The following is a 22682-nucleotide window of genomic DNA, read 5'->3' as shown; positions in this document are numbered from 1 at the left end:
CAGTGCATCACAGTTTGCTGCATATGAGGCTGTGTAGCTGTTTTCCGGTCAGAGTATCTGTGCTGACCAATGTCCACTGCTGAAAGTGCCTACAATGGGTACGTGAGCATCAGAACTCTTCCATGGAGTAATGGAAGAAGGTGGTCTAGTCTGATGAATGCAATTTTCTTTTAGATCATGTGAACAGCCATGTGCATATTGTTTACCTGGGGATGTTATGTAGATTATGTATCACCTGCCTAACGATTGTTGCAGGCCATGTTCACCCAGTCATGGCAACAATATTACCTGATGGCAGTGGCCTCTTTCAGCAGGATAATGTGCCCTGCCACACTGTAAAAATTGTTCAGGAACTACAATACTACCTGCTCTTTTTACAAATTATTAAGAAAGATGACAGAATCACTCTTGGTTGCTGCAGATTAACAAAACACATGGCACACCAGTGAAATCACACATTTGTGACAATGAAAAACGCTTCAGTTCATCCAGAATGTACATTAACAAAATAACATTTATTACAATAGCATACAAAAATATTGCAACACATGGTAAATACAAAACACACATTTTTATTTTTAATCCATTATATGAAAAAATAGGACTCGATTTGGAGAGATGGAAATACATATAAAAAGTTTACAATATGGCCACACTGGACACACATAATGGAGCCACAGGATGGCTCCATAATGGCACATTCGATCATATTATTTTAGGAAAGATGTCTAGTGTGTACAAGGCTGAGTTGTAGCTCACTTCACCAAGTGATTCCTGTAATACAAGGGAGGCAGCGGGTACAGTAGTGAGGCTCTGTCACCAAGTCACAACAAACCGTGCAGTAGTTGAGAAATGCCGTTTAGCCACTAGACAGCCTCCTTCCACTACAGTTCGTGAGTACAGTACCTACAAAAATAAAATACACTGAACAATGGGTGCAGTGTAAATATTTATTACAGTAAAAAACAGGTAACAGATATCCACCACTGAAACTGAATGTTTAACTGGGGCTTTACTTAAAAATGTAAACAAATCAGAAATGCTGATAGCTAGCAGCCCATCTTTAATATCTCGTAAGTTAGGACAGACCTGATGAAGAACAGGACATTCATTAATCAGGAGAATGCACTTCCCAAACAGGTTTGGTTTTCATCAGCCTGACCTTTGTTAGGATTGTCGCATAACAGCACCTGAACAAAACAATGCATTCCTTATGGATTATTTTTCTATTACTATTTTCCCTACATAGTTGTGACCCCATTCATTTTTTTTATAAACATATAGTCCAATTTTGTTAAGGGAAGATGGCAATTTCGACAATAAGTTTAGTCATCTGTCATCCTAATGTAAATAGCGACATTACAATCTAGCAGATACGGAGGATGAGCCCAATTTGTGGGACACTTTTAACATGAGACACAGGTCAGCAGTCTGCTAGAGAATCTAATTTTCACACAGACAACCTGTACTCCAGTATTACATCACAGAGACATGACAAAAAAAAAATATTAAAATGTTGTACTGGTGTTAGGTACAGGCTTTGATGTCCAGCTTCTCCCGGGTCTTGGCAAAGTCCTTTAAAGCTTTTACACCCTCTTTGGAAAGTTTGTTGTCAAAAAGCCTGTAAAAGAAAAAAAGGACATCACAAAAGAAACAATTAGTGATAATCAGGTTCCCAAACCACACAAAGGACATGAAAATTATGAAAAGTGTGCCTTTCAGTACTGTCAATTCCCACATCTCAACCCTTTCCAATTTTCTACATTCCAGCTCTGACTGTTTGGCCATGTTATCCATTCTGCCGTCAAAGAAGAAAAAAGCATCACCATCAACCCCTGAGTCAGCGTATCGTACAATTCCACAACAGCTATGGACACGTGCCTCAAGTGCAGAATGCCAAGGAAAGGCTTTGATGGTAAGCTGTTAGGACTCAGCTAGACTTTAACCTCAAATATTGTAGGCTCATAAAAGTTTGTTTTATCAAGGAACTCTTTTGACTTTATCTTGTGCTTTACAGTGTCCTTTCCTAGCATAAGCAAGCTAAGCAGCAGCTCGGAGTGTCCCAACATACACAGAGAACAGGGTGAATGGGCTAAGGCTCCTAAAGAGAGGTGCTTTTTTAAGGCCCTAAAAAGCTAGAGATAACCACACATTTTTATACTACAATTAGGAGGTACAAGAATTCAAACAACTATAAGAAGTTCAAAAAAATATTAAGCTCTTTGTGCTTTGATGTACACTGCGTTATGTTGTACACTTACTTGAAGTGTTTTTTTTTTGTTTTTGTTTTTTTAAATATGTAAGTTTGTGCATCACTAAAAAATAAAAATAAAAAAAATAAAAATAATAAAATTAAACAATAAAATTTTTTAAAAAAAAATACAATAATAAAAAAATGTGAATTTCCCCTTGGGATTAATAAAGTATCTATCTATCTATCTATCTATTGGTAGGTCTACTGAGGCACTATATAAGGCTTCACTGTGTTGTAAATTGCCACTAAATTGCCAGGACACCTTGCCACAATAGCTCTGAAAAGGATGGATGTTTAATGATTACATCCATCAATCCAGGGACATGCCCATTCCAACTAGCACTGGGTACGAAGCAGAAACAATTCCTTGATGGGGCATCAGCTCATCGCAAGGTGAATATAAGCACACACATACACTTGCATCATTTTAGCATCACCAAACCTGCATGTCCTTAGAAGGAAACCAAAGCACATTGTAGAAACCCACCAGGAAAACATGCAAACTCCAGGCAGGGAACACCAGGGACGTGACTCCCTACTGCATGGCAGCAGTGCTACCACTCCGCCACCGTACCGCCCCACATGTGTAATTATTAACAGTATTAATTATTTAAATGAAGTTAATGATTTATCTGTAAAATGTAACGTACATGCTTTGACACATTTCATCATGAAAGTGATACCAAGTATAAATCTAAGGATTCTAAATGTGCAGAGAGCTGGAGTATCATAAATTTAATGTGTTCTGTGTCATAATTGCTGCTTGCTGCTGCTGTCAGCGCAAGAGGAAGCCCCAGAAACACGTAGCGATTAACAACTGGGTCAGTTTTAAGATGACATTTATGATGTTCTACTTTAATGATAAAATAAACTACAAGAATAAAGTTGAAATTTCCACTTTAATCATGAAACAGACACTTTTTTCCTTCACTGTGCACCTAGTTTCTTTTTTCTCTGTGGCTCAAATATGCTTCTGTACATTTTGATGCCGTTGTAAAGGTGCCAAAAAAAAAAAAAAAAAAAAGGCACAGAAGATGGTATGTCACACGACATTAAGATACATTAATTATCGTAATCATTTATTTCTGAGGATGTGTTTGAAGAACACTGGGAACATGTGGTAGCCAAGATGCATGCGCGTACGCTTTCGGAGCGTGAAGTATAAATCAGCCCTAACTTGCACGTGTGTGTCCACACAGACAGTTATTGACTATAGGATTCAAAACCAGAACACTGCATCTGTGAGGAGGCACCGCAAATCAGTGCCCCACTGTACCATACTTGCATGAAATATTGCATTAAAAAATACAAAATTTGCCTCTAAATAAACCAAAAAAGTTCTTGTTTGCCTATTAACACTAAGAAGTAGCTCTAACCCTTCCCCACACTTATTGGGCACTCAACAAAACTTTGAAATTTACTTTCATGTAAAATCACCATGCTCCCAAGAGTACTGACCTGCTGAGGAACAAAAGACCATTGAAAGTCATACACACAAGTGGAAAAAGAGTGCTCAAATACTAACTCACGTCTTACTGGCCATACAACATTGTGGGAAGGAACAAGTGTATGAACTAATAAATGGCAAGTAGTTACTCAGTGGACATCCAATTATGTGTCTACACAGTGAAATGCAATTAGGACTGTCAAAGGTCAAAGGTTCTGAGCCCTTGCAGTTCCAATCATGCATCACTCATAAAAAATCCAAAGCCTAGAGAGTATGACTTGCTTCACTTCTACATTGAAAAAAGCTGAGGTCAACTGCTTAAAGTATTAAAAGAACAGTTATGAACAGGTCACATGACCAGGCTGAACAAGGTCAAGGGATATCACAGAAGAGGCAAAGTAGAGGCTATACTAGCACAGTGTAGCTATACACATACATGACTACCTTACTACTGAGGTTTTCTGCATGGTACCTCAGACATGAGCTAGTATACAAGACTTGTAGAACAGCAGACTGACAACTGATTGTATTGGATATTTTATTAAACTTACTGGGGTCAGTGTCTTGGGAAACATGAATTATTAGAAGAGCAAAGCTACACAGAAGACATCATGCCCCCAATTACTGATAAGTCACTTGGATTTTTCTAGTAAAATTTACCCAGTCAAACAAAGATCGCAATTCATGCATGCACATTAAAAACTGTGGGCTCTGTAATAAACACACCTGATAATCCATTACATTCACATTCACTCATACGTAGGGGAATTTATAGGCATCAAATAAGTTAATCTGCACTTCTTTAGAAATAAAGGGAGAAACAGCAGCAGCATTAGCCACAGTGCCAAAATAAAACAGAAACAAATATGTGAAACATAATTTCACAACTCTGTCCTTAGAGCAGTTTTAATATCTCATCTCCAGCTGAAACTCCCATTTGGAATTTCTTTCTAGTTATACCAGTCTTAATATTAGGATGTACACAAAGGTCAAAAAGATGTGGGTCATTGAGTTCCTGCAGCAATCTTTAATTGAGAGGAAATGCTGCTTAAATACAATCAGAAACTGAATTGCTTACCAGAGCTTTTCTAGAGTAGAGTTTTCCTTCAGAGCGGACATCAACAGGTTTGCTCCATTGTCAGTAATCATGTTGTCCCGTAACCTGATTAATACCAAAACAGTTTAATTAATAAAAATTTCATGAAATCGACAATATTACAAGACCATTTAACCGTCAATGCTGATAGACCATGATACAAAGTGTCATCTCATTTGCAAATATGATGTTCACATCAATCAAGATACTGGACATAGCATTTGATTTGAAAAGTATTCAACCCACTTTTGTAAGGCCAAGTATGGGTATGTTAACAGAGTGTCTTTGATACACATTCTGGCTTGACTTTACTTTAACATTTGCTCCACATAATCACACAATGGGTTCGAGGTAGGAATTAAACTATAGCTTTTGGGTTTTGGGTCATAATCCTTATCATCTAGGGGATCAAACATTTAACTTACTAAGAATAAAAACAATTTACAATAATGAAGACTAGTTTCAAATTAAATAAAGTAGCCAACAGTGCTGTATATCATTCACGCACACGCACCAAAGGGTCACCTTCCAGGCTCACCTAAAGTAAGTAGTACCACCTGGGACGAAAGGGGCCTCTGTCACTAATGGTCTTGTCTCCTTTTCCCTCACAGCCTCAAGAAACCACCCCTTGAGGGTAACAAAGCCAAGGAAGTCCCTCCTCTTCTGCTCCACCAGGTATAAAAGAACAAATATTCCCCGAAGGTTCTCTCTCGTTTCAGACCTGACCACGATGATAATGTGTACACTGAGACTACAACCTGCTGTGAGCCATGGCTAAAGGGAATTGTCCCTCACAAAGAGCACCTACAAGCACATACTTTTACATTGTTGTTTTTTGTTTGTCTTTTTCCTCATCATTCACCCCACTACAATCAAAAACACAGGGAAGCCAGCAAATACTTTTTATTAGTCTCATTACAGGTTTTAATCTTACTCTGCAGTTTACTTTTATGTCTGAAGTTAATAACATCAGACATTCTTTTCTAAATCAAGCCTAACTGAACTCCAGGAGCAAAGGCTTGCAGCACTGGGCACATGGCAGGAACCAACCCATTTAGGGTTCACTCATGCACACACAGGCCCACACAAAGGGTAATTAGTGATTTCAGACTGGCTAACAGACACACACACACACACACACACACACACACACACACACACACATACCCCTTTGGGGATGCAGGAGGAAGACTAGAGTACCTGAATGATAACCCATGCAAACATAAGGAGAATGTGCCAAATCCTTTTACACAAAAATGGATATTAGATTTAACCTCTGTAGCGTTATGTTCACCCCAGAAAAAAACAAGCCAAAAACAGACACATGCAAGTACCAAACCAAATCGTTCAATTCAAGCAATGGTTCAGTTTCAGTTCATTTTAAAACTGCTTTTATGGTTTTTCATTTGCCATCGTGTTTTTATTTGGAGGTTTGGCACCACTCATGAATGTTGATGAGTTAGAGTGGCAAAATTCATAGAAACAGTCATGATTTTTTGCAGCACAATGTTATTTCATCCACTAGATGGCTGCAGAATACTGTTCTGTGTGTTACTTTAGCTTAAAAATGTAAAGTGGATCATTACACATCACGTTGAGTCCAACTGTATACAATTCTGAGCCCAAGTTATGCTCAGAGTTAATGTCAAGGAGGCTAAACCCACAATCTGTGTGTGAGAAAGCAGCACTGACTACTGTGGCATTTAGTGTCCAACTAGCTGTAAATAAATTGTTAAGCATTCAGTTTGATTCAAACTAACACTGGTAAATTCCTCTTCTTTATTGCTTTAACAATGCCAGTGGCATGAAATATGGCTTGGTGAAACTGTAATACAAAACATACAACATATGAACAACAGAAATCATCATTCCACAAACGCAAACAAATTAGCTACTTAAACACAAACATACTTAAGACATATTCACCAGATTACTGCAAGGTGACCCTTAAGGTGAAGATATTAAGTTCATGCTTCTCACATCTTAATGATAAGTACTATTATGGAATTTGGTAATTCTAATTTAGATTGACTAAAGCCATTTACCAGACTGAAGGGGAGTGTGTAGCAGTCATTTAGAAACTGGCATCCAATGATTTTAGAAGCAGCACACACTACTTTGTCTATCTGCTTCATGTCATCAGCAGAGTTACTGAAATGATACATAGCATAGCAGTAGCACATAGTAATGGAGAAGGTCAAAACACTTACAATATAAAAGAGGCATTACTTTCTTCGACATTCAAATGTCTTTAAATGTTAAGTATTTCTCAACTCTGTCATGCTCTTTGGGGAAATCACATTTTTTTGTTTCGATAAGCATGTGTTGCAAGAGGTAGCTTCACTGTTCTCATAAGCAGCTGACACCAGCTGCAAGACAGCCAATTTGACTTCTTTTCAATGTAAGGCAAAAGTCACTTTAGTGACATTAAACTAAACTGTAGAATTGTGCCACATTTAACCACATAATTACATTCAAATATTCCAGTCTAAAATATAAATCGATGCTTTCATGTGTTGTTCAAAAGGCATCCAAAATAACACAACTTAATTATACTAATGTTTCCCTACATCTGGCAGTGTTTAAAAATATACTATGAGAAGGAACATTTTTTGCTATGGTGCAAAGTACACCTTCAACTTCCTTCAACATTCAAACATCTTCTGACACAAACTATGAGGCTTTCTGTTCCTGTTTTGGGATTGTTTTCTTCCTTCTAGCTTCAGGGGTCGGCAAGTCCCAGAGGACCACCATGTCTGCAGGTTTTCATTCTAACCCTTTTTTTAACGAGAGCCCTGTTTGAGCCGCTAATTAACTTCTTGTGAACTCATTTTAATTTAATTGCTTTTTAAAGATTTGTTCCCCTGAATTTCTTGATCGTTCCTCTAAATTGCTTAATTCCTTTCCTTAAATCAAACTCCAACCAATTTCACTGCAACCAGATGCTTAATGAGGCACCAATTCTTGTCGTTAATTAAACCCGTTTTTTAATTTCGTGGCTTGGTGCTGCTCTCATTGTGCAATAGCATACATTTCCAAAGTTGTTGATTTTCTCTTTCTAAGAGCACTGTTAAAATGTTTTGGGGACTTCAGCAGATCAACATTCCTGAGACTTTCATCTTTCTTTATTTTCAGATATTGTACTTTGGACACCAGTTGTTTTGGCTCATTTTGTATCTCATTATTGTTTGGCTGCTAATTAAGGAAAAAAAACAATTAAGGGGTCTGAGTCTCCAAGAACAAGTCAATTAAAATTAGTTGAAAAGAAGTTAATTAGCAGCAAAAACAGGTCACTCATTAAGAAAAGGGTTAGAATGAAAACCTGAGTGACCGACCCCTGTTCTAGCTCAATAATATTTTTAGGCCATTTTACACCACAAGCATGAGATCACCGCACAATTTTTCAATAATATTTAAGTCAAGAAGTTGAGACAGCAATTCCAAAACTGTAAACTTGCTTTTCTGCAAATAATTCATGGCTGGTTTTTAGGTATGTTATGGATCACTGTCTTCTGAAAATTCCTATCCTATTTATAGCTTCAATTTCATCACTGACTGTGGGATATTATTTCTAAAATTTGGTGATAATTAGCTGAATTGGTTTTCCTTTCACTCTTAAAATACTTTCCATGCACCTAGCTGCCTCGAAGGATCCAAGGATCATAGATCCACTGCCATGTTTAGAGGCTGGCATGGTGTTCTCTTCTTCAAATGCTTCAAGATTAATCTTTGACTCATTAATCTACAGAGGTATGGTTTTATCCTACTGAAGTAGTGTTTTGAATACTATTACTCTTAACCTTTTGCTGTGGCCATATGAAAGGTTTCCTTCTAACAACTATTCCTTGCAGAAAATTTTATGCAAGCACTGGAGTACCGTGAACATGTGGTCCACCACTCTGCTTTCCCTTGTTGCAGGAGTGACATGTTGGTTCTGCTTTTTATATCTGAGCAGATTTCCAGTTTTTCTGGGTGTTCCAGATTTAGTGTTGACTTCAACAATTTCCCTCAAACAACAATTTCTTAATGTTTTTGAAGCAACAAGAATTCAGATAGCTGTTTACAGTCTAATGTAAAATAAAATATATGTTTCCCATTATATTTGTAATACAAGATATGCAACATACAGTGTCTCTAGGCTCACGTTTCTCCCAGGTTTTATTTATCTGGAAAAATTGAAACATGTTCTTCCAAACGTAGCCACTTTATTTTGAACTCCATCTGGCTCCAAGCAGTTGAAACACATAGTTGCATCAGCATGCATATGTCGGCCTAATGTTATTTTTAATTTGTTATCAGAATTATTTTGTCTGCTGATGTGTACATGGAGAATCCACTAGAGGGATGCTGCCATCTAATATGCTGGGGGAGCATTTGGTCCTGGAGAGAGAACTTCACTCTATCCTTCCATTATAAAGACTTCCTGACTGGATAAGAAACCATCCATTTTAACTGAGATACCAGGAAACCAGTGTAAAATCTATTAATATTAGTAATGTACTTCAAAAATATAGTTTAAATATTTTTAATTTTTGTAAGACAGAGAGTGGCTCCTTATTGTTGAAGTTAGGCAAAACATCCCAAGAGCTTAGAATGATCAGAGTATTTATTCAACCCTGGAACTGTCTTCACCTGTCTTACTTTCAACCTAAACAGCCAATCAAGTTTTAAGGCCTCAAAAAAATTAATGATTCAACTACAATGGCATCCAAATGTTTGCATCAGCCACTCACCATTTAATTTTTCAATCTGATAATTATGCATTAGAGTATGCAGAAATGTGTTTGGATGTTGCAGAAATCATGTTAACTTATCTTACCTTAGAGATTATGTGAAAAATGCAATCTGTCCAAGTTTTCCCAAATGGGTGTGAATAGTTGTAAGTTCTATACCATATGCAGAATATGCACTGAATACAAAAAAAAATATTGTGCATGGAAAAAAATAATGGGGGGGAATTGGGAGAATTTAAACATAGCATGCTTTTCTACTATCTTATTCTTAAAACATAAAAATTAATTTAAAACATTTTAATATATGGACAGGAAGCAGAGGCCTGTCTTGCTTTAGTGATTGTCTTGATATTCTTCTACAGAGCAATCAAGAACTAGTCAATTTTTCAAATCCCTTTCTACAAACAAGTCAAAATGTTATCAAACAAAACGCTCCTTCTCAAGATTTCCTTCACAGTTATAATTTGAATGCTTAAGAAGAACAACATGTTCCCTTAACAATTTGGTGTTTTTGTTCTATTTTATAGTAAATTTTAGTTTTAGTAACCAGTGATAATTGGCCAACATTAAAGCCCAAGAATTTCTGACATCCTACTCATTTATACCGGGGGCCCGACGGATTTGACGTACCTGACATCTAATAGAGTATCATTTGTCTTCAGTACCTCTGCGAGAGCAGCAGCACCTTCATCACAGATGTTGTTAATCGCCATTCTTTATTTAAAAAAAAAAAAAAAAAAGTCCATTAAAGACTAAAAAACAGTAAAGAGAAAGATATATGTGTTTATAATCACAGACACAAAAGAAAAAGTTATATTTTGTGGATGTCTTTAATCCAGAAAGACAGATAATTCTTATCAATATCTGCAATTGATACACAAAAATACCATAGATATCTCTCTCATTGACAGATAGTTACTTGTAGATGTTTCTAACAGAGATCAGGGCTTAAAATTCATTTCTGAAATTCGGGGGAAAGAAGGATCCCCATTTCCACAAGTGGGGATTTCAGTTTAAAAAGTACTTTGATATTAATTTCACACATTTTTTTACATCACAATTTATTCTTTCTGATGTTCATAGTAGTTTGCAAAATTATTAGCCAGTCTTTAAAATAGTTATTTCTTCTATTTTAACTTAAATAAATCATTCTTTATTTTCTCATTCCTCTATTATATTTAGCCAAAAAGCCAGTCTTAAAGAGGAAAAAGTAGATCAGTAGAGTAATGCAAAGAAAAAAAATCCAGAGAATGTAATATAAAAAATGCTGAGAAAAATAGGTGTTTTTAATTTTTTTTATCCATACTACACTGTTTTTCCTGTTAGAATATTCATTTTATGCAGCTTTAAGACAATTGAGCAGTCAACATAAGGCTGCAAGTGTGATGCAAATTTAAAAATAAATTGACAAACATTAGTAGCTTAGGTCACACTTTAGCACACAATGATTAGCACGGACACTTAAATATCCACCTTACTAAGTTCCAACCTAGCGCCCCTGATTATCTGCATGGAGTTTGCATATTCTCTGTGGGTTCACTGTTTTTTTCTGGCTCCTCCAGTTGTCCTCCAACATTCTCAAAGCCTTGTTGGTTTAGTTAAATAGTCCCAGAGTAAGAGCAGGTGTGCCTGTGAACGGACCACGCGATGGACTGGCACCCAGTCCAAGCCCTTTTTCTACATTGTGCCTTGTAATGCCATGACAGGCTCTTGCTTTCTACTCTTCTGAATTGGAGTATACAGTAAGTAGGATTGAGATAGACTATGACTATTATTAATTATTAGTTTGCCAGTGAACATAGATCGTTTGAGATTAGTATGAACTGTTGCCAAAACCATATGACACATCTAAAAGACCAAAGAAGAAATTGTGGTATCACAGGGAAACGTTTCCCACAACATTATTTTTTGTTGAACTGTCCTTCCTTTCAGAATTAGCGTGGTGGCAGCCTTAGCCATGTGGATATCTACCACGGACTTTCTTGAAAGTTATCCTTTAGTGTTATTTCTTATCTTTTTTTGTGAAGCTTGGATGTTACTTTTCAGATTCAGGATTAAAGGCAGTTAGCCCACAAAAATATTTTAAAGGAATCACAATGACAAGTGTTTTTAACTGTAAAGACACAGTCATGAATTAGCATTGATGAGTCTGTAAATAAAAAATGAATGAAATTGTGTATGTATTCACTAAACAATTATGTCAAATACCTGAATTTTTGTATTAATTTGAGCAGAACAGCATACTTCAATGCCTTCAATTTAAGAAAGTTTATTTGAGTTTCTTCTAATGAGCAGTTTAAACATGGGATATGCTCTAGTCAAGAGGCAGGTGACATCCTATGCATTTAACATCAACAAAATGTAAACAAAATGAATTCCTATACAACAAATTAGTCACTATTGTAAAACGGTAATTAAAAAAAAAAGATATTAAAATATTGTTGCAAGCAAGAGAGACTGCTTACCAAACAAATATGTGTGGGAAATTTACACATTAAAAATTAGAAGTTGTAGGAATTATTAAATGTGTGTGGGATACCCGCTTATTATTTATTAGTTTCATGGCTTGTAGATGGTCAGATTCCAACAGAAATCTCTAACATGGACAGGCAGAACTCCTGTAGATATGACTAGTCTAAACAGAGAGATTCCTGTAGACATCTTTAACATACACAAACACACTACTCTGAATGTCTTTAGCACAGACAATTTGTAATGTATTTGACCTTTATGTAAAACACCTTTTACATGTCCAGACAGTGAGAATCCAGTCCATCCATCCATCCATTTTCCAACCCGCTGAATCCGAACACAGGGTCACGGGGGTCTGCTGGAGCCAATTCCAGCCAACACAGGGCACAAGGCAGGGAACCAATCCCGGGCAGGGTGCCAACCCACCGCAGGACACACACAAATACACCCACACACCAGGGCCAATTTAGAATCGCCAATCCACCTAACCTGCATGTCTTTGGACTGTGGGAGGAAACCCACGCAGACACGGGGAGAACATGCAAACTCCACGCAGGGAGGACCCGGGAAGCGAACCCAGGTCCCCAGATCTCCCAACTGCGAGGCAGCAGCGCTACCCACTGCGCCACCGTGCCGCCCGTGAGAATCCAGTAAATGCTTCAAATCATAGACAGACAGATTCCATTAATTTTAATTTAAAAACACTGTTCAACAATGACAGAAAGACTCTGTAGATGTCCTGTATATTAATAGACGGTTATATTCACATAAATGTCTTTAAAACAGACAGAAGGATTCCAGGAGATGACTCTATACTGTAGACAGACTGCTAAATTAATAGCTAAAATACCAATCCCTGTCTATATTAAAAATGTCAACAAATAGATTTATGTACAGTAGCTGTTGCTAATAAAGTGGTATTCATAATGCTGCCTTTATCTATTTGTGTAATACACCCACAAGAATACATAAATAAAAGACAGAAAAATCAGACATAATCAGCCAGCACTGAATTAGAGTTTACTATCCTTCAAGTCTAGTGTGCTGACTGAAATTAAATTACATCCTATCACCCATTTTATAACATGCTTATTCTTGTCTTGACTGCACAGAAACTATAGTTCCTCTCACCTTAAGTCCTTGACACTTCTGTTTTGCTTCAAGCCCACACACAATTCCTGTAGACCTTCTGATCCCAGTCTAGTTGCCACAATCCTAAACGAAAACGCATCCATCAGCTGCTGTAATACATGGAGACTTCACAAACCTAAAGCTCGTTCAGTGTTATCTGGTCTCTCAAGGTTGGAGCCTCTAAGGCTTCAGTTGAGCATGATGAGCAGAAGAAAATGCACATAATGGATGATGGAAAAGGTAAAGAAGATGAAACAGGTGATCCCCCAAACAGTTTTCTAATACATTGCCTTAACTTATGCAAGGACTAGTGATGAGCCAACATTGCGGAGTTTCCATCACCATGGGTTCAGCAAAATCACAGAAATGTTTGTGAACTTTGCCAAACTTGGTGAAATACATTAAAGTCAATGGGAAAGGAGGAACTTAAGTAGTTCTAAGTGGATTAAAATGGTGAAATGGTCTTTTTAAGTATCCCTGGGGGCTATGAAAAAGTCTGCCAACTATGCTGGACCGATTACTGTGGCCAAATACGTACTCTGAGCTGTGAGGCAGCAATGTTAACCACTGAGCCACTGTGCCCAAAACAACAAATGACATAGATGGAACAAATACCACAAATGAAACACAATAAATGGCCACAAACTAGCAGTAAGTAAATAAAACACAGATCACTGCGCTCATAGACTTCCACTCTTGGTGCACACTTTGGTCGTGCCATGAAGCGGCTGCATGGGACTGGCTAATTCCATTGGTTGAAGTTGCAGTTCCTATGTATCTGTGGCAAATGCTTTGCACTTTCTTCTTCCATCAAGAAACGCCTTTTAAATTGTAATAATTTTTTGTCTTTATTATTTCATAGTGTGTCTTGTGTTTTCTCATGAGGAAAGGGGGGGCTTTAAGGCTTGTTTTGGGAATTTCAGGTGTGCACATAGCTAATTTACATAAATAATTAGCCCTGTGGTGCTCTGCTGATCAGCATTATGGGACCTGAGGCAGTACACATAATATTCTCATTATAATCAGCTAATGTGTCCCTGAAAAGACAATACATTAAGTTTTTGCTTGTTTATTTACTTTTCTTTTTTTTTAATATAAACACAAGCAGGATTCAATCCAAAAGTGTTTCTCAATTTTTGTAGCTTTGAAACCCATTTTTACCTTTTTAAGTTCACTGGTGACCCATATACAGCAATTGATTTCTGTGAGTTAAAAAGCGAGATTTCCCCTTGCTGAAATGAGTGGGGTTAGAGATAGGAAAAATATTCCCCAGCACTGTCAAAAACTTTGGTGAATGGGGTGGCTTCACTGCATCTCACAGGTAAAATGCACTTTTTTTTTTCCAGCAACAAAAAACGATTTCTGGTGCCACTATAAAATTTCATTGTGCATAGATCATAGTATATCGTACATTAAGTATTGGCATTGTCATGCACATTTTTTCATTTTTGTTTTCAAAAAACTTTATGTCATATAGTAACACACAAGTAAATGATCAATGACAAAAGCTAAAGCAGTCACAAGTAAATGATCAATGACAAAAGCTAAAGCAGTCACTGTATAAAACCTCATTAAAATGCCTAACACTGAAAATGGATGGGTTATTGCTAGATATTTCATTATCTTTTCCATATAAAACACATATGAGACTAGCAAACAATATTTGCCAGATATAGTTTTTACAGTCTTTTTCATCAAAAAATATTTCTATGTTAAAAAAATGTAGTGCAATAGACGACCTCTGTTTGTTGTAAAACAAGTCCTGCCTTCCCACACAGTGCTTAGCTCAATGCAAGGACTAATTTCAAGGGCACCAAAAAGAGTTTGTCAATGCAGAGACTCATTAAAGGTTTACTGTATTGTACCCTGTAGCCTGTGATGTATCCTTCAACCTGGGTAGCATTCCTCCAAGTATAAGGATTAAGACATAAGATGCAATCATCATGTTTCTGTAAATCTACAACAGAATACAAGAGCTCCTAAAATACTGTTCACAATTCTTTCAAAAATCCAAAAAATGAAAATCAGCATCTCCATCGTGTTCTAACAGAATTAGCCTGTAAGAACACACTCCTTAAATGAACAACTTTACTGCTTTCTGACAAACTACTATCCCTGTACAGTGCGAGTGTTCCAAAACCTTCATGGTGTGCACATGTACTGTACTTAGTATCATTAAGTATATCACAAGTATGAAGTTAACATCTCAAATATAGGAGCAAGCACTCTTAGGCATCAAGAAATTTAAACTCACCACAAGTTTTCCACCTTGCAGTCAGGGCTCATCAATACCTGGGACAGAACAGTGGCTCCTTCGGCTCCAAATGGATTTTGAGCAAGCCTGCAAGGTAGAGATAGGACTGAAATGAGCATAGATGAAACATTAATGTTGAGCTGCAGTGTGTGGTACAACATTAAATCTGTAACAACCCACTACTTGATGCACACTCCAAAATATTATACTACACAGTGCCTTAGAAAATGAATCACAAACACATGACTTTAGCATTTGTAGGTGGAATTTGAAGAAGGAAAAGAAGTTTCATTTTTCATAGTAGCTCACCACAAACAGAACTGAGAAAACCTGAAATGGCTTCACAGTCAGGACCCCAGGGTTCATCCACAAAGTGAAAGTAGCTGCTTAGTAAAAATAATCATAAGCTAATTGGGAGCCTTTCTTAACACCTTTGGTCCTCAACAGGACTTTAAAAAATCATCTCTTTCTATATTTAAGATCACCTACAATTTCCAGTTATTAATACATAAATTACAAAAAACCCCTAACTTATAAACATGAACATCCATTCAGTCATATTTTTTCCCCGATTTTAGGTTGCAGTGAGATGAAATCTATTGACACATATACAAAAAAATATGCAAATTCTGTGTATACTGTAACCAGACAGGGAATAAAAATCTGCAAGGAAGAAGTGCTAAGCACACACATCAAAGAACAGAATAAAAAGCCACTAACCACTCTGCTATGTGAATATACCAAGGCAGTGAAAAGAGCAGTCAGATACATCAACTACCATATTTTCAGACATACCTAGAATGTGAGGCACATCAACCAATATACAGTACAGTACACCCAAACATGAAAATAGCAATTACACATTTACAGGTTTCCTCCTCTTTATGAACAACCACTTTTTCAAAAATTCCTATTTACAAAAAGCCTTCCAATAACCTTTTTTGTCTTGCGACCTGTTCTGGAATGATTTCAGACTTGTTTTGCTAGCACTAATATCTATTCTTCTTCACAGATATTCCAAGTTCACCTCATTGCAGCCTGCAGAGTGAGGCACAGTTGGATGTTCAGGTAGGGGGCTAGATGCTGGTGACACAAAATGTCAATCTCAATTATTCTTAAAGGTGATACTGCATTCAGCCACTGTAGGCTACCGAATGGGGCAGAACTGGGTCCACTGGCTGTCATGTGGTATGCTTGTGCATTCATGTGCTACAGTTCAGTTCATTCACCTTGTCGCTTGTGTTGCTAATGTCTTCTCGCACTATTCTGAGCATTATGGCTCCAAAAAAAGTTAATGAAGTACTTAGAAAAGTCAAAGAAAGATCAAAAGGTCATTTCCATGACTGTGAAACTAAGTGAAAAAGCATAGATAAAAAGCTGCATTAAGCAGTATTTACAGAAGTGCGATGTATTATTACTAAAATAATTCCTACAATTTTCCATGTATTTTGTTGTCATTTGAACATAAATGGAGTTATTTAGGGCACAGGGAAGCTCAACATACTTTCCATTTTAATTAATAGTAATTTGGTATTTGCATAAACAAAATTCACTTTACAAAGGATTTGATGGAATGGATTAGCTTCATAAAGCGTGAGCAGCCTGTATACTCCTACACATGCCTATTACAAAAGAGGTGTCTTCCTGACATATCCACAAATTTGGAATAATGCAAAGGGCACCCGATATGCCAAAAGGGTGTTTTTCTCCTTTACACTCAAAGAAACAACATGAAGTAGAACAAAAAACACATATAAAACAAAATCAGGATGACACTCTAGGCTTTTCTTTACAGTTCTAAACTCGTGTTTATCAGGTGTGGTGGCCTCCCCATCTCCCAGGTGCACTTTTAACACCCAGATGCCTCTAGACACACCCCCCCCCCACTCTCTGTGGCCCTGGCCTTTCTTCTTTTCACCAGTAAACCATCACTCTAACTCTCTCTCTTGCAAGTATTCCAACTGAAAACTCCACCAAGTGTTTTAAACCTTTCAAAGTGGCAACATCATCCCAGTAAGACCCATTTACTGTATCCTAGTGGCTGAGAAAGTAGTTCTGGTGCCTTGCTAGGCTTGGTACCTGCACTTCCACCTGTTCAGCATTAACTTTAAATGTTGGCTATAAGATATGATGAATGTGTTTTTCTTAAATTAGCTTTTTATAAGTTCTCAGTAAATTAGAATTTCTGTTGGCGATTGTATTAATATTTTACTTGTGTGAAATAAAAACTCATGCAGCTGACACTGTCATAGCAGCAAGTCACTTATTCTTATTTAAGAAGTCTTATGGCTTCCTTCCAGGCCTCAAGGACAACTCTGTCTTATTGTGGAGTGGATTGATCATCACTGGCATCTGTGGGGTTGTCTGTGTTGTAGACAGTCTCTGCTGGGTCTTCCTAGTGTGCCACTCTTCCAACAGTTTTCTCTCTTTCCTTATCATACCAATTCCCCTGAAAGTTGAGTTCCTGGACACCATCCATGACACAGTCACTATCGCACCAGAAGCCCTCTCTTCCCAACCTGTGGTGTTCCCCTCACTGCTATTGGAGTATCCTTGGCTTTACAGAGATTTTTAGCTAGACTTTTCCCTCTCTTGTGCCATCTTGATAGTGCCACTAAACACTTGCCAGCCACATAGCCGGCATGAAGCCCAGTGTGCATGCAGCCACGCCTAACAAAGACAGGCAGAACAAGAGTTCAAGCAGAGCACACACTTTATTTCTACAAGGAAACGCTTTTGTCCCCAACAGCAACACCACACAAACACAGCACCAAAGCACGGTCCTCTTCTTCCTCTTCTCTGTTTCTCTTTCTTTCAATCCTTCCTCCTCCACTCCTCCTGACAAGCTTTGTCCACCTCCTCCAAATTCTGGCTTCCGGAATAGTGGCTGCTGGCTCCTTTTATAAGGTACTCAGAAGTGCTCCAGGTGCTTGTTGACCACCTTCTGGCAGCACTTCTGGGTGTGGTGGACATGCTGCAACCAAGGGTTCAGCAGTAGCTGCAGCACCCCCTGGCAGCACGCACGGAACACAACAGGGGTGCACCAAATTCCAACTCCCATGTAGCCCTGTGGGAGTCTGAGACCCGCTGCAACCGAGGTGATGTTCTATATTTACTCCCTCCCCTGGTCCTTCCAGTGTAGAGGCATCTCAGCCGGGTAAGGCCCCAGTCCTTCGCCACACCGGTCACAATAAACAATATATACAAATTTATTTTAATTAACTTTTATTTTGTTGCATACCCAGTTCTCTTTTACAGTGATCCTAAGCCAAGTACTCTTACAATTGTACATTGCTGTTTCATGAAAAAATTTGATTAGATATAATTGTCAGGAAGCAGCCCCACAACAGAACCCAGAACACTGGAGGTAAGAGGCAGCACCAATAAAAACTGTGCTACTATCTGGCAATGAACATCAAGCGAGAAAAAAAAAATGAAAAAGGAACGCAAATTCTCAACCAAGCGGAAATAGACAATGAGCGTTTCTTTGTTTTTTTTTTTTGTTTTTTTTTTCTTAAACACTTTCTCTATGTCTTCCTTCACAATTTTTGCTCATTTGTTTTGCTTTTTTTGGCCAAATTTCGCCCAGGAACAAATAAAGTCCATCTATCTATCTAAATCCTCAAAACAGGAACTTTCCTGTAGTTTTAGGTTCCTAATTTTACTGAGAGATGCCATTCTTCATCATCATGATAAAATATTTAAAAGGTGGGAGTCTCTACTCAAATGCACACATCCCATAGCCCCAGACATTAAAAAAAAAAAAAAAAAAAAAACTTACCTTCTTCACCCCAGGGCCCTTCTTCAGGCAAGCCTCAGTTGCCTTGAAAGCTTGCATATTGTAATCTTTTTAGTTAGCCAATAAAAGGTGTCATTTTGCTTGACTTCTCACTATATCCATAATGGTTAACATGGTACAACACCCTAGTACTTCTTTGCCCCAAAAGCCCAATGAACTGTATCTGCCTTTCTTGCAACTGACATTTGTGTAAAACTATCTGCTTGCTTTCTTAAGACTCTAAACCATTTATATGAATGTCAGGATTCGACTTCTACAACATGCAGCCAGATTCTATACTATATAATCCCGCAAAGTGCATATGTATTTAAAGAAGCCTTCAAAGCTAACCAATAAACTGACCACAAAACCAACATTTAACCTTCAAGGTAGAAACCAGCTCATGAACAGTAGTGCAACTTATCAGACATCTGCACCGTTACAATATGTTCCACCACCCCTTAGTTCACATGCTGTAGAAGGATGTTCACAAAGAAAAAGCAACCCACCTGAGAGTCTTGAAAAATGGCAGAATTGGGCATAACCTCTTAACCGCTTCTGGATCCAATCCCTTGTTCTCCAAGTTGAGCTCCTCAAGGCTATTGGTTAGCTGTAGAACAAATGCCAGTTCTGTCCAGTCTTTACAACTGTAAGTCTGAGAGTTACTGCTCTCAGTGGCATGCATCACAAACTGGCTCACTTTCTCTCGTATGCCAGGGTCCTGGGCTTCATACAGACAGTAACAGATGTTGATTTGTCTCTCAGGTAAGATGTAAGTGGGGCACAGCTGCTTGTGAAGAAACCTAATAAGATGTTGCAGATCCTTTTCACTTGACTTTTGCGATGTGGAAAATATGCCTTCCAGAATTCTATATGTCCTGGGAGCAAGCAACCCTGTGAGAAACCTGGAGAAAAATAAAAACAGTAACTAAATAATTTACTAATTATATTAAAGAGTTTTAAGGAAATGTTTATAAGCAATGTTAATGTCTGGTTAAAGGAATAACTAAATTACAAAATGCAATTGCACTTACCAAAACTAAGGGAAGTAAGAGATAAGAGAACAAGAGGTCAATAATATTATGACAGTACTGAACAAACACATTTATGCTGAAAGAATTTCATATGCTGGAAACTATAACGTTAGTGGTGAACTTTACTTTGCAAAAGGTCTGAATAAAATATAATTAGAGCTTGATATCATCGGTTTTCTCAATCCTGATAAAGGGTCTCCGCAATTTGCAGAATGTTTCAGCTGTTGTATGACAATCTGTAAATATGCCAAACTAATGACCCACAATAATCTGTTATAAAATTTCATAGGTATGTGCAGACCAGTTAGCATAGCCATCCATCCATTATCCAACCCGCTATGTCCTAACCACAGGGTCACGGGGGTCTGCTGGAGCCAATCCCAGCCAACACAGGCGGGAAACAAACCCTGGGCAGGGCGCCAGCCCATCGCAGCAGTTAGCATATGTCTTTCAGAAGTGTTCACAATGGTAAATGGACAAGAAGGATGGATTTAAATTATTAATAAATCATGGATTTAAATTAATAAAAAACAATCAGTGACTTCTGATTTAAATCACAACTCTAAAACTGAAACATCATCTGCACAAAGTGTACTTTGAATGCACACTACCAGGTATATTTTTTTTAATGCCTGAATCATCAATAATCAAAACATTTTACATATGACTCGCAATAACTGATTGGTTTTCTCAACACCCAACCCTCCCCCCCATGTGCATTTCATATATAGATTGTATCCGTATATAATTTATACATTATTTATATGTGGTATTAGAATGTGTTTCAGGGTGTAGTGAGGTTCATTTGTATAGCACCGCACATTTGTAGTTAGAATAAAAATTGGCAGCTCATAATGAAAAAGTGAAAAGAATGTGTCACGCCAAACTGCCATAAACAATTTTAGTATTTTAATCCAATGTCAAATATGTGATTGTCTTGAAACAGAGAAGGTAGGTTAAAAATGCTGTTGCCTCTATTCCATGCATTCTTTAAAACCGCACAGGTGTAGGGGCTGGCCACCCTTCTGCAGCTCACATGACTGCTGCCACTGCTCTACATAATTCTGTTTTCTTTTCAGCTTACTTGATTGTTGCGTGTGGGTAGAAACTGCATTTGCATTTCTACTCTTCTTAAATGTGACTGCAATCCGTTTCTGACCAACTCTGAATGGGTTTGCATGATCCATCACCAGCACGTTTACACCGTTTTTATATGGTCAGGTGTCATTCAATGTTGACACACGTTAATGCATATTTAAACGGATGTACTTTGCTTTACCTCTCACGCAAGCCCTTTATGGGTGGCCTTCATACCCCATGCTTCACAGAGGCATTCTTTATGCTGAATGTCCTTGTTTCCTTCAGATGCCGGTTATAGTTTTACTTTTCTTTTTTTGTGGTTTCCCTTTTAGCTGGTTTGCTCTTTATCTTGCTTTATGTTGTAATTTCCACAATAATGTAAATTTTGGATATATAAATATAATTTCTTTCATTGCAAGCAAAATGCACTGACATTACCAAAGATTTTATAAGGATTGTTTATTTATCTGTTATGAATCCTCACAATATTTAAACCCATCACATAAATAACAAGAACACTCCAAGACTGGATGTCTGCCTAATTGTTAAACTGATCAGAACACTCTTTATAATTTTAACATTTCTTCAATGGCATATTTAATAATATGTATATTAGGCTTGTTTCAAATTACTAGAATAGTAATTATTATTATTCTATATTAGTATTAACTTGAATAGTTTTTGAAAATTACAGAAAAACTTGATCATGCAACATAGCAGTCATGTGTTTCCTTTATAAATGTTTATATCTTATACACCTTATCAGTGAAGAATAAACTAGCATTAACAATGGATTTAAAAAATGCTGTTTTTATGTTTGCAAAGATGAAGAAAAAATAAAAGTTTGGAATTTTACTGATTTGTATTTTATAATTGTAACGAGCTTTAATGAAACACAGTAGTATTATTTACATTTTTAAAGCTGGTATTCTGTTGGTAAAATGGAACTACCATCAAGAAATTAACCTATATATTATTATGCTGTTATATTTGTGTTAACATGCTTCTTAAATAAAGATAGATTCAGTTCCAAAATGCCAAGTCAAATTTACACTCGTTTAGCTAATATTTCTAGTAAATTGCTAGTTTGGCATAATTTACCAAGGATTATGCAATTCGTTAAAACAAATACATACCTGTAGTTCAAATAAAATGTATATGGTACATAAATGTAATAAATCTGTTCATAATCTATATAAAGTATCAGATTACAAGCAAAATGTTATATACTATAGGTGCAGGAATAATTTATCAAACAGCAACACTGCAAATATCCTCCATTCCATGACATAATGAGGGACAGAATGGGGGGGCACCATTAACAGCTTCACCCAAATAGCTGACATAGTTTTTTTACATTCAGAGCCAATTTTGGTCCCGTGGCTTGTGGTGGGTTTCTAACA

The 22682-nt window shown here is 37.2% G+C and overlaps 1 protein-coding gene across 1 annotated transcript in view; it reads right to left on the bottom strand.

Moving 5' to 3' along the window:
- Nucleotides 1-494: 494 nt before the first annotated feature.
- Nucleotides 495-22682, bottom strand: part of LOC114655601 (protein NLRC3-like) — a 37077-nt gene continuing 14889 nt past the window's right edge. The window contains exons 3-8 of the mRNA XM_028806713.2: nucleotides 19675-20070; nucleotides 15388-15474; nucleotides 13134-13217; nucleotides 10161-10244; nucleotides 4780-4863; nucleotides 495-1621 (exon numbers count right to left, since the gene is read on the bottom strand). Coding sequence (XP_028662546.1) covers nucleotides 1528-1621; nucleotides 4780-4863; nucleotides 10161-10244; nucleotides 13134-13217; nucleotides 15388-15474; nucleotides 19675-20070 — 829 coding nt within the window. The 3' untranslated portion in view covers nucleotides 495-1527. The remainder of the gene's footprint in view (nucleotides 1622-4779; nucleotides 4864-10160; nucleotides 10245-13133; nucleotides 13218-15387; nucleotides 15475-19674; nucleotides 20071-22682) is intronic.

Source organism: Erpetoichthys calabaricus, chromosome 8 (genome assembly GCF_900747795.2).
Source record: "Erpetoichthys calabaricus chromosome 8, fErpCal1.3, whole genome shotgun sequence".
NCBI classification, from domain to species: Eukaryota; Metazoa; Chordata; class Cladistia; order Polypteriformes; family Polypteridae; genus Erpetoichthys; species Erpetoichthys calabaricus.
This window is presented reverse-complemented; position numbering and strand designations above follow the sequence as displayed.